The sequence below is a fragment of the Anser anser genome, assembly GCF_964211835.1.
Source record: "Anser anser genome assembly, chromosome: 7".
NCBI lineage: Eukaryota > Metazoa > Chordata > Aves > Anseriformes > Anatidae > Anser > Anser anser.
Genome location: NC_139727.1, coordinates 21,354,849 through 21,368,715, shown reverse-complemented (window position 1 = coordinate 21,368,715; position 13,867 = coordinate 21,354,849). Strand labels below are relative to the sequence as shown.

General features: G+C 45.4%; 1 protein-coding gene across 7 annotated transcripts in view; it reads left to right on the top strand.

Annotated features, from left to right (window-relative positions):
• Nucleotides 1-13,867, top strand: part of PAX2 (paired box 2) — a 96,386-nt gene that overhangs the window by 77,904 nt on the left and 4,615 nt on the right. For 5 of the 7 annotated variants that reach the window (XM_083844981.1, XM_083844983.1, XM_083844980.1 and 2 more), the window contains 3 exons: nt 3,858-4,067; nt 7,728-7,829; nt 13,390-13,476. In XM_083844981.1, the coding sequence (XP_083701107.1) occupies nt 3,858-4,067; nt 7,728-7,829; nt 13,390-13,476 (399 nt within the window). The remainder of the gene's footprint in view (nt 1-3,857; nt 4,068-7,727; nt 7,830-13,389; nt 13,477-13,867) is intronic. The other 2 variants (XM_083844984.1, XM_083844985.1) reach the window with 1 other exon arrangement.

Genomic DNA, 13,867 nt, shown 5'->3' with positions numbered 1-13,867 from the left:
AGGATGCAAAAACACCTGAGATAAGATTCAGCTTTGACACAGGCTTCCTGCATGAGCTTGGGTACATTTTCTCTGTGCTCAGCTCCTCACAGGTAGAACAGTGATCCCTAGGGGATGCTGTGAGGATACGTGCTCTAAGGAGTCTGAGGCTTTGGGATCATATAAATATTTTATAGAGACACCAGGAAAAGGTGAAGGATACTAAACACTGTCAAGACTGTGAGCGGTGTTGTCAAGTGGGTGCGCACAAGCCATCCCTTATGCAGGGATGTGCCATCTTGATATTCTTCCCTTACTGAAAAGAAAAGGAGCACTGGAGGCAGCTAGCTTATCCTCCAGGAAACCGGTGATGAAAAACAAGCCGCTTATCTAGTCCTGCGAACCCCCCTGCTTCTTTCCCTTCAGCAGCAGAGAGCACGATAAAAGCTGAGATGAGTCTCTGTAGGAACCCAAAGCTGTGAATCTTCCTCTCACCCTGTCTGGCCAAAATCCCTTCATTCGCAGGGGGAATTTAGGCCAGAGATCACCAGTTCTAGCTCTCCGCCAGAATAACAGAGGAGAGGGTTAGAAAGGAAGAAAAACAGCCATAACTCAGCAAGTACACCCAGAAAGAAAGGAGCTGGAGATGCAGAAAATATGTAGTCCTCTGCTACGTTCCCAGCTGTATCCCCACCCTGCTCACCCTTTCAGATTTCCCCCACCGTGACATTGGCTGGTATTTTTTTGTTGCTCATAAACAAGGATAGTGCGTGCCATTTAGCAGAAAGGAGCCTGGGAGAGGAACAGCTTTCTGCTTCTTTGGAGAGGGGCTGCAAACTCATTCCACCCCCCACTCAATTATGGGTCGATTTCCATACCAGTAAGACATTGACAGATACCTCGGGGCTCCCTGGTGCCACCTCACCGAGGAACCCCCATGAGACTCAGAGAAGCCAGCAGAGCACAGCTCGCTGGCACTGGCAGGACTTGGGGCAAGAAGGGCTGAGCATGGCACTCCTTTTCCTGTTCTCCATCCCAAATACAAAAGAATCAGAGACTGGAGGAAATCAGAAGTGAAAACAAAGGAGGTGCAGCTGAAGTTTGAGGTGGTTAAAATGAAAAATGGGACTGTGCCACTCACAGGTGGATAGATAGATCAATCAATTGATCTCATCTATACTGACACACTTCAGAGCTATAATTCACTGCTGGGGCAATTATTCCAGCATGGCAGTGGCGGGAGTTATACTGGAGACAGAATTCAGGTGCTTTCAGTCAGTGGAGAGCTGGACAAGAAGAGGGTAAAAATTTGTAACTGCCACCCGCCAGTAAGGACGCATGGGATACCAGCTGTGGCTGTGCAGCTGCTGAGCGGAGACTGAAGGACAGGTAAACAGACACGTTGAGGTCTGAGTTTTGTTTGAGCAATCATTTGCTGTCTGACCTTATCCTCTCCTCTCCTCCGCTGTTCTTAGAGAGAGCCGTGCTTAGTGGCATTGTGTCCCAGTCTCTTTGCCATCTTACTCCTGACTTCTTTATCCCCCTGCGCTGAGTAAGTGGTGCTGCCTCTGCAAGGTGTGAGGAATTTTTCTTCATAAGCTTTGATGTGTTCAAGAGAGGGCTGGGCTCATCTCTGCTGCGAGTCTGACAGGGGCTTTAACAGCCTCAGAACACCGGGACAAATAGCTTCTGGTCCCTTAACCCTGTGCAGCTTTGCAAGGCAAGGCCTGGCACTGTTGTTCCCATTGCAAGGGCTTTAGGCAGTCTTTCAGGCTGAAATCCTCTCTGTGGTGGCTGGGCAGAGCGGAAATCCAGGGGCTGGATCAGATTGGCCTAATGCTACAGCAGCTTAAGCGGCCTGTTTTACCAGAGATTATGGTTTCACTTACACAGAGCACCTGAAAAATGCTGTGGTTTAGGAAGGATTATAGCTGAAAATTCCATGCTTTAAAAGAGAAATAAAGCAGGGGAGGGACTAGGAAACCCATCGTGCCCGGGGGCTGTGCAAACAGGATTAACCTCTGCCCACAGCACCTCTGGCTTCTGCCCACCCACATCTCCGTGTCCATCTTCTCCTCAGCCCCTCCTGCCCCAGCGGCTCCCCACACCTGCCCTCTCCTGCACAGTTCAGAGGTGCTGTTTACTCCAGTGACTCTGATTAGCTGCACAACAGTCACCACACACTCCAGATCCTATTTACCACACCCCCAGAAAAGTCCTTGCCCAGCAGAGCTTCCTATAGCAAAAAGGGCGAAGAAATGCCAGTCCTCACTGAGCATACCAGAGGCTTCCCATACACAACCTGAATGAAGAGGAACTGCACACCTTTTGGCCAGAAGGGATCTTTCCCAATCAGTTGGCCCACGAACATATGTCTTTGCTGCAAAGGAGTCTCGGTGCTCAGAGACCCTTGCTGGCCATCCAGGTTAGAGGTACTTGGAGGAGAACACAGATGGCAAACTATCATTTTTGCCAGGTAACAAACCTTTAGGAAACAAATGCCTCAGGATAAACAGCATTCGCAGACAGAAACTGCCCAGCCCTTTATAGTCTAGGTGAGCATTGCAGCCTCACAATAAGGTGCCTAGAGTTAATTAAAGCCAGTTCTACATTAATGAAGCCAGATTTATGACCCAATTATACGTCACATTTATATATCTCTGTATAAATCAAACCCACCACAACTAACTTATCTCATATGACATTGGCAACACTTGCCATTGCGGCAGAGAGATGGCTTTCATTTGTTGGCTCTAATTTGTTTACCTGAGGGTGGCTGGTTTGCGAGATGATTTGGATAGGATCTGATCACATCATCCATACTTCTCTTTCAGGTGTTCAAATACAGGACCCTATTACTGCTAACCCACCAAGTCTGGGTGTACTGGAACACCCATGCTTTAGGTCACAGAGTTCTACTATTCCCAGAGCTCCTACCTGGGAGCCCAGTTAGGAGCAGCTTCAAAGCTGTGTTTCTTGTGCCTGTGCAAATCTGCACTTCAGAAACAGTGGTCCAATGCAAATAGCAGTGCAAATGAAATCTATTATAAGTCTCCAACATTTTCTCTCTTCCACTGTATCTCTCCGTCAAGGTATCTGTCTGGCACTGCTGTACTTTGGGAACTACCGGAGTCAGTACTCAGTGCTTTTACAGTCAAAGCCACAAAGTATGCCACTATAAAAAAGATCAACTGATTGATCTATCTATTCACCTATTAATGGCACAGTCCCATTTTTCATTTTAACCACCTCAAAGTTCAGCTGCATCTTTTTTGTCAAAGCTTTTACAGAGCTTGGTTTGACAACCTTTGGCCTTTACACTGAGCATCCCGTTTAACAGATGTTCATAACCATGCTGCTCTCCTGGGGAAGTTACCTTGGGTCTGAGAGACAAAGGGGTGTAATTCCCTGGGCCAAAATGCGTGAGTGTAGCATCTTTGTACGCCCTCAGACAGCAAGAGAACGCAGCAGGAAAGGGAGCACCGAAGCTTCAGAGCATTCTTCTCCTTCCCAACCCTATGCTTCTTCCTGTCCTCCCTCTCCTGCATGTCCCCTCCCACACTTCTCCTTGTCCCGCATCCCATCCCTCCCATCCGCCACCGCACTCCATTTTCTCGTATCCTGCTGCCCTGCAGAGGCATCACTGCAGTCAGAGCCTAGCCCCCGGGTGCATTTACTGCTGTTGTATCAGCACTGGCTCCTCTGATCTACTCCTAACCTTTTTATTTTTATTTTTGTTTTTAAATTAATTTCCCTGTAGATTTTAACCACTCCATTTTCATTTACCCATTTTGTTCTTCCTCTCCTCCCTTTCCCACCCTCCTCTTCCTCCCCCTGTTCCCTTTGTCTGTCTGTGTCCATCCCTTACCCTACCACAGAAAACCTCTCCTCTCCCCTCAGTATAAAGCAAGAGCCTCATGGAGCCTCTCTCACCCCTTTCACCCCCACCACGCCGGTCGGCTCTGGGCAGGCTGATCTTCAGCCCTTCCACATGACCCTTTCAGACGATGCGTCCACGCCTTGCTACAGTGCCTTCCTTCATCATGGTGCCCACTTTGGGCAGTCCAGCAGCCAGCCTCTGATAGCAGGTAACCGGCCTTGGCCACAAACTCAGCGGGGATGCTGCAGGCAAGGGGTTCAGTTTCGTCTGACGGGGAGACCAGTAAATGCTGCAAGCTCTTTGAGTGCAAGCGGGAACCAGAGCAACGATGTTCCAGTTCTGTGTATGCAGCATGTGTTCGCAGCTCCACGGAGAGTCACTTAAAGATTTCATGCCTGTCCTTCATTTTTGCAGAATAAAATGGGAAAAGAAGCTGTAACTACACAGAAGTGACTGGTGTCCCAGCTGGACGGGTTTGGGGCTTAGTAGGGAAACACTTGTACAGCAAAATCCTGTGTTGCCTCACTAACCACGAGGCCCCTGTGCACGGGGGGCCCAGCGAGGGTACTGCGTGCTAGCCTAGGTTGATGACTGCAGCTTGAATGTGTCTGCCAGCTCTAGGACTGTCAGCAGGGTTGTCAGCATGGGTTGCAAAAACTACAAGTCAGACCTGTACACAGTCAGTGGGTGAGCAGTGCCACAGCCACACAGCAAGCAGGACTCGAGTCAGCTCGTTGGGAAGTGTCAGCGTGAGCTGGCACCTTCATGTGGCAGACCAGGTAGTCAGGAAACAGGGTCAGAGGCTATGAAGTCTTATAGCCACGTGAAATCAGATCTGTGGTAGTAGCCTTCAAGGGAAGGACAGAAGCAGGTCACAGAAGATGGCAGCACTTAGGAGCAGCAGGCTGGAGTGAGGCGGGGGAGGGAAGTGGAGTTTAAGGTAGGTATGAGGTAAAACCCCCATGCAAGAGGACTGAGGCATCACTGCTGCAGAAGCTCAGGGATGGCTTGGGTGAATAGTGTCAATCTTTTTAGGTGTCACTCCACTGCCAAAGAATGCAATTTGGGCTTTTTCAATAGGCAAGTTCTTCACAGTGCAGAACATGGTTCCTAATGCTCAAGAAACGTATCTTCTGCCTCCTTCATATTCCTATATTATTTTTCTCTTTGACCTGACGTCCTCCCTTTGTCTTGGTGACATTTGCATTTCTAAACCTCCCTGTAGGAAAGCAGCAAGCAACTGCAGAGAAGACTTTTGTGTTCATAACACTGTCCAAGTCTTACTGCAGCCAGTAGGAGCTCTGGGCATTTCCTAAGCCAAGGCTTATCCTGACAGACTCTCTCCAACAATATACTTCAGTGGCGATGCAGACTTACATGGCCACCCCCTAAGCTAGAAGGCACTGTTTCAGGAGATGCACTTGCTTTAGGACATTTATGGAAAAGTAGACTTGGGAGAAAGTGTTCAAAAGCTCAAAGAAAGTTGCAGTGATGAAGGTGCGGTTCTCACTCAGAAGGTTTTGGGAGAAAGGAGGATAGCTGGTACTGGAAGCATGTTATAAGCAGGTCAGACACTCGCTTTGACATAGCCCTGGAGTACAAGAATTTAATAACCCTGTTCACCTGGTGGTAATGAGAGGAGGTAATGGAAGGGGGCTGCTTCTACGTAGCAGCATTTTAAGAGTCTCCCTACAGGACTCCTATTCATGTTAGTGATACTATATTTGTTATCTTCTTTTTCAAGATTGGGATTTTGACAGATGATCACTTCCCAACACATTTTCCACACTGAGTTTTGAGTATCAGCCTCTGCGTGCTCACATCTAAATAAAAACACAGGGGTATATGTGCATAGATCGGGTAGCAGAGTGAGTGTGTATGTGTTCCCACTTGAATGGAAGTGTCAAAATGAATTAATTTTGCCTGCTACTACATAATGTTCTCTCTAACTTTTCAGTGACACTGTTTTCCCATTCATCACCTGCTGTTACATCTCAGACTAGTAAATACAGGAAACCAAAAATACATGAATTTGAAGCACAAAACTTTTTTCCCTTAAAAGAATGTGAGAAAAAAAACAAAACAAAACAAAAACACACTACATTTAGTAGGTGTTAGTCACACTGCTTAATGTGCAACTACAAATCACTAAAGCAATGGTGGTGATAAAAGAGTAGAAGAGTATAGAACATAAATCCCTGAGGCATTATATATTTATTTTTATCAATACTGGGGAGTGGCTGGAAAATGGCTTGGTCGCTCTAGTTCTGTGCCTGTTATCTAAGACAAGGTGAGCTAGGAATGTCAGCCATGGCTCAGGAACCTCTTCAGGGAGAGGGAAAGAACTTACATTTCTTTTTTCTTGAGCAAATCACCTCAGTAATCTTTAGTCAAGATCTACAAAAGCAACAACCTTGGTTTAGCCCACCTCATTCTGAAGAAACTTCCTCCCCTAGGGGTAATTCTCCATGTTGATTTAGTTTTTACTCTGCTGTTCAATTGTTATTTATTTCTGACTCCCCTGCCAAGGTCCATGTTTGTTTCAGGGCCTGCTTTATCAGTTACTGTTCTGCCACAAGTAGAGCTAAGGCAGTTCTTGTTCTTTCATTCCCATATCCCAGCCCAGTTCCAGTGGCGTCAATGGGCCATCCATAAACTGTCACTTCTAAAGGTGAATCAGACTGCAGTCCTCCCAGAACAGACACGTTAGGCAAAATTTAAGAAAGGAACGACAATGGCACAAACTTCTTGGTGAGCTACACCTCACCTAGGAAATGTGAAAGGCTTGAAAGAGCAGAGATCTCAGTAGGCAACGTTGGAGGTTGAGCTGTAAATCTCCCAGCAGCTGTGGGGGAAAGATTATCTTAATTTATTTAGCCTTTTCTTTTTTTTTTTTGGTTTTGGCTTGAAACTCCCAGCAGCTTCTGAGATGATTTCAGTTCATTTAAATGCAATAAGCACTAACAGCAAAATGCCCTTCTGGCTGGCCCATTTTCAGGCTAACCAGTCCAAATGAGGAAATGCCTCTGGCACCAACCAAGAAGCCTCCAGCTGCACTTCCTAAGAGATGAAAAATCAACTACAATCATCCACCCGATCTACACCGCTCTCTACTTCTTTGGTGGATAAAAAATACCAAGAGTTGGAGTATTACTAACAAAAACTTGTATCTGTGATAAAAATGAAGTGGGACTCAAATTAATTCACATGATCCAATTATTATATATTACACCATCACCTGGAAGGAGCCCAGCAAGTACTGATCTAATGCTAAGCACTGTGAAAATGTACTGGGAGCGTGCCCTTGCACCAAAGAGTTTGCAGCATAAGAAGAAGCACAGAGAGGTGAAGTGATTTGCTGATGGTTTTAGCATCAGCAGGTAAACGGCAGAGGTGGGACCAGAGACAGGCAGAGAAAACTCCTGGATCACTTTCCAGTGCCTTACCCATTGGTCATGCCCTAAAGCAACATCACCACAGTTTTGGAACTGCATCGACTGCTTATAGAAAGGACCTCAGCTACTCTGGCAATGAATGTGCTGCCATTCTCTGTGCAGCTTAGGGCGATTTTTATTTAGTGAAAATAGATCCAAAATTTCTAACAGGCTCAAAAATCTACAGTGAAAGCAAATTCTTTTGAGCCTCACAGCACTAAGTTTTAAGATCCATCCCTATAGCCTGAGATCAGAGTGCCACAATCTTCCCCCAAAATGTTCAGTAGAAGGTCAGCACACATGTAAGGGCAGGACGCACAGCATTTGCCCATCAAGCTGCTAGTGACATGATGGTGGGACAAAAGGTGATATCGAATCAGTACTGAAGGACCTTATCCCTACTGATGCCCTGTCCTGATTCTTTCCCTTTCCAGGTCGTGATATGGCAAGCACTACCTTGCCTGGCTACCCACCCCATGTTCCCCCAACTGGACAAGGCAGCTACCCAACCTCAACTCTGGCAGGAATGGTTCCTGGTAAGTCCAGAATTCAATAACGGTGCCCACGTGTTTGAACAGTATACTTGCAGTGGGAGAGCTTTCACAGTTGGCTTTGCTATTGCTTTGCTGCCATCGAGGTTTTCTTTCATATAAAAAACATCAGGTGCCTATAACCAAAGTAGCTCACAACCCTCTCTGTAATGTATCTCCCTCCCCCTGGTAACTGATTCACTGCTGCTATGGGCAACTAGCTATCTATAACCTGTGGCAATTAATTGGTAATTAATTAACCTTAGTATTCATTAACAGATGTAATTATTTTCCAATGACCCGTGCAGATTATTATGTACTGCTCGTGGCTCAGGATATTCAACTATCCACTAACTTAGGGTAACAACTTACGTCTGTCTAAAGCCAGGGCATCAAACTGCAAATCATCAATGGTAATTTAATACCTGCAGCTCTTGGAGAGCTGCTGTCCACAGCCTGAACTGGCCAAGAACTCAGCAATGATTAACAGCATTTCAGGAGAAACTAACCATTCACTTTCAACAACCAACTACTTACCCACCTCCTGTTTGTAAGATAGTGCCCCAGTCCAAGAAGGGACAAATCCTACATTCAAAGGCAAACTGTTCCTTTGCCACCCAATGCCTTTGGAGAAATACGTTCTCTTGGCAAACAGCTTAGGTAATACTGCCCAGGGTGTAGGGAGCACAGAGGACCATTTACCTGGGGGCAACAAAAGAGGTTATTTCCACAGGCTCTGCTCCCCACTTCTCAGATGACAGCTAGTCCCACTAGATAAATGAAGAGGCAGGATTTTCATTTCTCATCCCCAGTAGCTCAGGACTCAAGACTTCATCTGCCACTGATTTCTGCTTATGTTAACGCCCTGGGCTGGGAGCTGTGATGGCTAACGAGCAGGTACAGGCTGTTCTGCAACCTCTGCTGCTGGAAGAATGACTCAGACAGCAATTGTGAAGTGAAGCAGCAGAAAGCTGAGGACAGAAATCTTGTAAATTACTGCAATACAATTTCCCAGGGTTTGTGAGTGAAAAGCCTAACTTAGCCCTCATCCAAATCTTGGAACAGCTGGCTAAACAAGCATACACTGCAGAGGACAGTTAATCAGTGAAAATATCAGTGACAGCGAATGTTTGCAGGTCTGAGTCTTAACACCTTTAAATGACAAATCACTGCCTATATACCACCACTACTGGCTAATGCCTATGGGCACATTCTAGAGCTAACAGACTGCCTGCTTATCATCCTAAGACACACAAAAATTCCTGGGCTATGTTGTGAAGATGATGTGATTGACCTCCAGATCAGGAAAAGATAGTGGATCGGTACCCTCCCCAAGCGCCGCTTCAGTCCCTTGCTACAGCCAGCCTGCTGAACTCCTGGGGTGCTGCAGACTTCGCAAAACTTCAGGCATTGCCTTCTACACTACATTTTTCAAGGGGATGGTTTAAACTCCACTTGGCTCCAGAATCAGAGGAGCACTAAGACAATATAAATCAATTAAAAAAACGTAAGTCATTAACAGTAGGCAGATTCAGTTGTCAATGTATATGTCAGTTATAGTTCAAAACTTACAGAGGGTCATGGCATACAGAAACTACTGATAGCACTAAAATAGCCGGCTTGTTGAATGCATGCTACTAAACCACAGGCTCTTCCCAACTTCTGCCACACAGGATCTGGTCTAAGAAGTGTTCAGTGACTGCTGTGTAAGTTTAACATCCTCATTGCAAGGATGACACTGACACTTAAACTGAGACAAAGATTTTAAGACCATTAATCACAGGGATCACTTATCCAAGAATAGGAGATTTGATGCAGGGGCTACTTTTCCATAAGACAGCAGTGTCCCCCAAAACACACAGATACTGAAACAAAAAAGGGGGGAGGATACAGGATGATGAAGAATAAAGTCGAGTTGTACTCCAAAGACATTATTCAAGTCGAAGAGACATCTTTACATTAGATCTGATGTCAACATTCAGTTACAGAAAGCTTTTCCTGTGGGCTACTCAGGCACCCTGCAGTAGTTATTGCATCTTTCTACATCGCATCGAGTACTGGCTGTGTCAGTCAGACCCCACTGGTCAGACCCAGCCTGGCAGCCCTTCTGTTCTTATGTGACCGATGCCAACAAGCTGGAGATAGAGAGGCTTCCTGGGAAGGAACATAAGACTGGCTTTAATGGGTCACACTGCAAGTCTCTCCAGCCACTGCTCTCTGTCAGGGGCCAAAAGAGATTGCCTGGGAAAGGTGTAAGAGTAAAGCAGGTATCAGCACTTCCTTAAAAGATCTCCATGCCTCCAACAAGTTGCAGCTCAGAGACTTTTTAAGGCAGAGATGTTTAATATTAAGCACCCGCAATAGAATTCCCCTCCACACACTTAAGCAGTGTCTCTTGAACCCATACAAGTCTTTAATGTCTTCAGCAACCTATGGCAAGAAGGTACCTTAACTATGTATCGCGTGAAAACAACCTCCCTTACTGGTCCTGGACCTGCCACCTGCTAGGCTCACTTCATGCCTCATAGTTTCTGTATTAGAAGACTAAACATGCCAAGACTTAAATACAGATACCAACAAATACTGTTAGTAAAGGTTCCCAGAGCACAGATTGCACAGAATATAGGCCTCATGAGATTGATCCTCTGTGCTTGCTGGCAACCTCTGCTAAGAGTCCAGGTTGAAAAGGAAAAACAAAGCAGCACATCACCAGTGGTTTGTCACTGCCCCTGGGCCAAAAAGACCAGGAGCCAGTGCTTTAGGTGTATTAGAAACACAAAGCGAGCAAGGTGTCCACTCAGGGAGCATCTGTAAGAAACATATTGACAGGGAAACAAACAGCACCGTCCAGATGTGAAAGAATACGAGAGAGAGGCTCTATCCTCCCTAAAAAAAGATTCAGAGATAAAAACAGAGCTTGTTGGAAAGCAGAATTTCCAACCCATGCAAAATTCTGGCTTTCTGACATTTGTTTTTATCTTTCATTGGGATGAGGAGTCAGAATCTTGAAACTGTTCAATTTGCAAACATCAGGATGAAACATTTCAATAATGTCAACATGTTCTAGATGTCAAGACATATTAAAATAATAAAAGAGTTGAAAGGAAATTAAATGAGATGAGAAAGGCAAAATGAAACAAAACAAGAAAGTTGAAACATAATACTTTGTTTCAATTTGCAATCATTTTGGAACTTTTCCTTCCAAAACTCCGCTGAAGCTGACAAGCTAATGCAAAACATTTCCATTTTGATGAGACAGCATTTTCCAGAGGAAAGCTGTTTCTGAGAAGATCATTTGACCAGCGCTAACCAAAGTTTCTCTGTTCTGTCCGTGACAACCTTTCACTGGACTTCTCATTGTATAGCCTAGAGAAGAGCTTGTCTCCAGTAGCAGTACATCCATGCAACATGCTCAGTCATGCATGCAAATATCTCTGAGGTTTATGTGGATGATGTGCTAAGATACACGTCCTGCATTCGCATTTGCCCGTAACTCCAGATCACCGGCTGTGGACATGGATGAAAGCCAGCAGTCCCTGCATGCAAACCTAAAAAAGCAGGGGTTAGTCAAGGATGAGTCAGGAATTGCGCTATGCTTAATCTGTGCATTTGTGAAATGCTTCCTGCGAAGGTAACAGAGCACCTTTGATCCCTGGCTCGCTTCTTCGACGTTCCCAGAAAGGCCATCAAGTTTCTGCAAACTGTTTTGGTGAAGTGAGCATCCTCTGAAACGAACTGCAGTTTACACAGAGCAGCGTAGAGCCTGCAGAGGGCTGGTGATGGCAACGGCAGGGAGTCGTTAAACAGAATCCAATGTTGATGAGGAAATTACACTTGTTTCATTAGTGATCGGGGAAGGCGATAGCTCAGTTCCTCTTGGTCACAGTTGAGCTCAAAAGCTCATTATCCTGCTGCATGCATGCTTTCACTCCTCGTCAATAAACACTGTTTCCAGTGGCTGCCCTCCCTCCTCCCCAGCTCTCCATAGCTGGGGCTCTTTCTCCTCTACTTAACCCGTGCTTTAGGAACGCTATAAACAGTTTAGGGTGACAAACTCAGAGGAGGGTGAGAGAGAAGCCTTGAAACATCAGATCTTCTTCTCTCGATGCAGAGAAGTGATCTCCATATGAGGCATTTAAGAGCAGTAATTCTCATCTGGGTTGTCTTTTCCTTCTTCAGGGGCCAAATTCATCCCAGTATACCCCACAGATAAGTAGCTTCAATAGACGTAAACCTGGGCTGTGCACTGCTTTCTGCCTTTCTACCATAATCCCACAGATCTTGGTCACCTTAGTAGGCTTCACCTATTCCTTCCCCACTAGTTGTCGGGATTTTCAGTACAGGATGTTTCTAGGTATGGAAACATGCTGAGTTATTATCATTAAATCAGTGTTGAGCAACGTCCATCGCACAGTAAGAGTTTTTATGCTGAAACTAAAAACTACTGTGACTAAAAGAGCTTTGGATGGTAATTGTTTTGATACATACACATTTCCGTACTGACTACTTTGGTTATTATTCTGAGTGTCTTTAAAGGACCCAGCTGGACAGATCCTCCTGAGCTTAAATCAGTGCAAATCCACTGACTTTAACAGACTTCACTTCCACCATCTGAGAACCTATTTTGGGTTTTAACTCTCCTGTGAGGGAAGATTTGCAGAGATTACAGTATAATTAATTGACATTTCTTCGGTAATTGTATCACAGGCATCCAGCGCATCTTGCACTGCCTTCTTTTCCTGTTCCACAGCATCTAGTAGGAACCCCACATGCACTTCTGTGGTCTCCACCCCCTCCTCAGAGCAGACCAGAAGCTAAGTCACGCTGTTCACTCACTGCCTTTTGAGTGCATAACGCCTTTCAGATGGGACCCAATGCCCCCAGCCTGTTAGTACTAGATTACACTGAGGTTATGATCAGATAATGGCATGTTTTCAGTTAACAAAATCATGTTTGTTTGTTTGTTTGTTTAAGTTTGGGGAGATTTATTTATTTTGAATGCAACACCATACCTCCTCAGTTCCTGAATGTAATTCCCTTAGGCCTTCACAGACATCTATAAAACAAGACCCAACTCCTTCTGCACAATAAAACTGAATATTTAAGAAGGCTCTACCACATTCAAATTTTGGTTCAGAGTCTTATTAGATTACAAAGTTCCCAAGTACTTTGGTTTGGGCCAATATTGCCAAATGTCGAGAAGGGATCCATAGCCCAGCTTGTCTTCTAGATTCAAGATAGCACCTGAAGTGTTGGCCATCAGAAAATTCTCTTCTGGAACTGGAATACAGCAAGTTTTCTCTGTAACTCACTGACTGATCATAAATGTGGTCTCATAAATGAGGAGGCCAATCTCATAATTGTTGATTGTATGGATAAGCACATTGCACATTCAGTGCACAAACACTACAGCGTCCTGAAAGGCACAGTACCAGGTGGGCAAGGGAGCTACATACCCTAGTTTTGCTGATGGCATATGGACTCAACACAAACACAGGCTCGATGGAACAGCAGGCATAAATCTTCATCGTTAACCGTATTTCATGACTTCTTTGATTTCTTTCAGGGAGCGAGTTCTCAGGGAACCCCTACAGTCACCCTCAGTACACAACCTACAACGAGGCCTGGCGATTCAGCAACCCTGCATTACTAAGTGAGTACCTCTTTCCCACCACACACCCCCAGCTTCGCGCTCCTTCTGTTTGTCTCTTTGTTTTCTTTTCTCTGTTTGTTTGTTTCTGAAGAGGGCTTTCAAGTATCTGGCCAGATGAAGGGCCGTCTTCCTCACTCTCCAGTCCAGTATCTAGATGGGTATATATAGCTGTCATGTATTATGTGACTGTCCTGAAGCCAATTCCTCTTTCAAGAGATGGTTCAGAATTCCAGCTCACTTCTGTCTTCTCCATGGGCTGCATCCACAGTTTATTCCAAATCAAAACAGAAGCTAGTTTCAAGTTCTGCTACTCTCACCGTCTGCAATCAGCATCCATTCAAGATCTGTTCAAAACACCACATGAGGTTTTACTCCTCTCCCAAGCTAACCC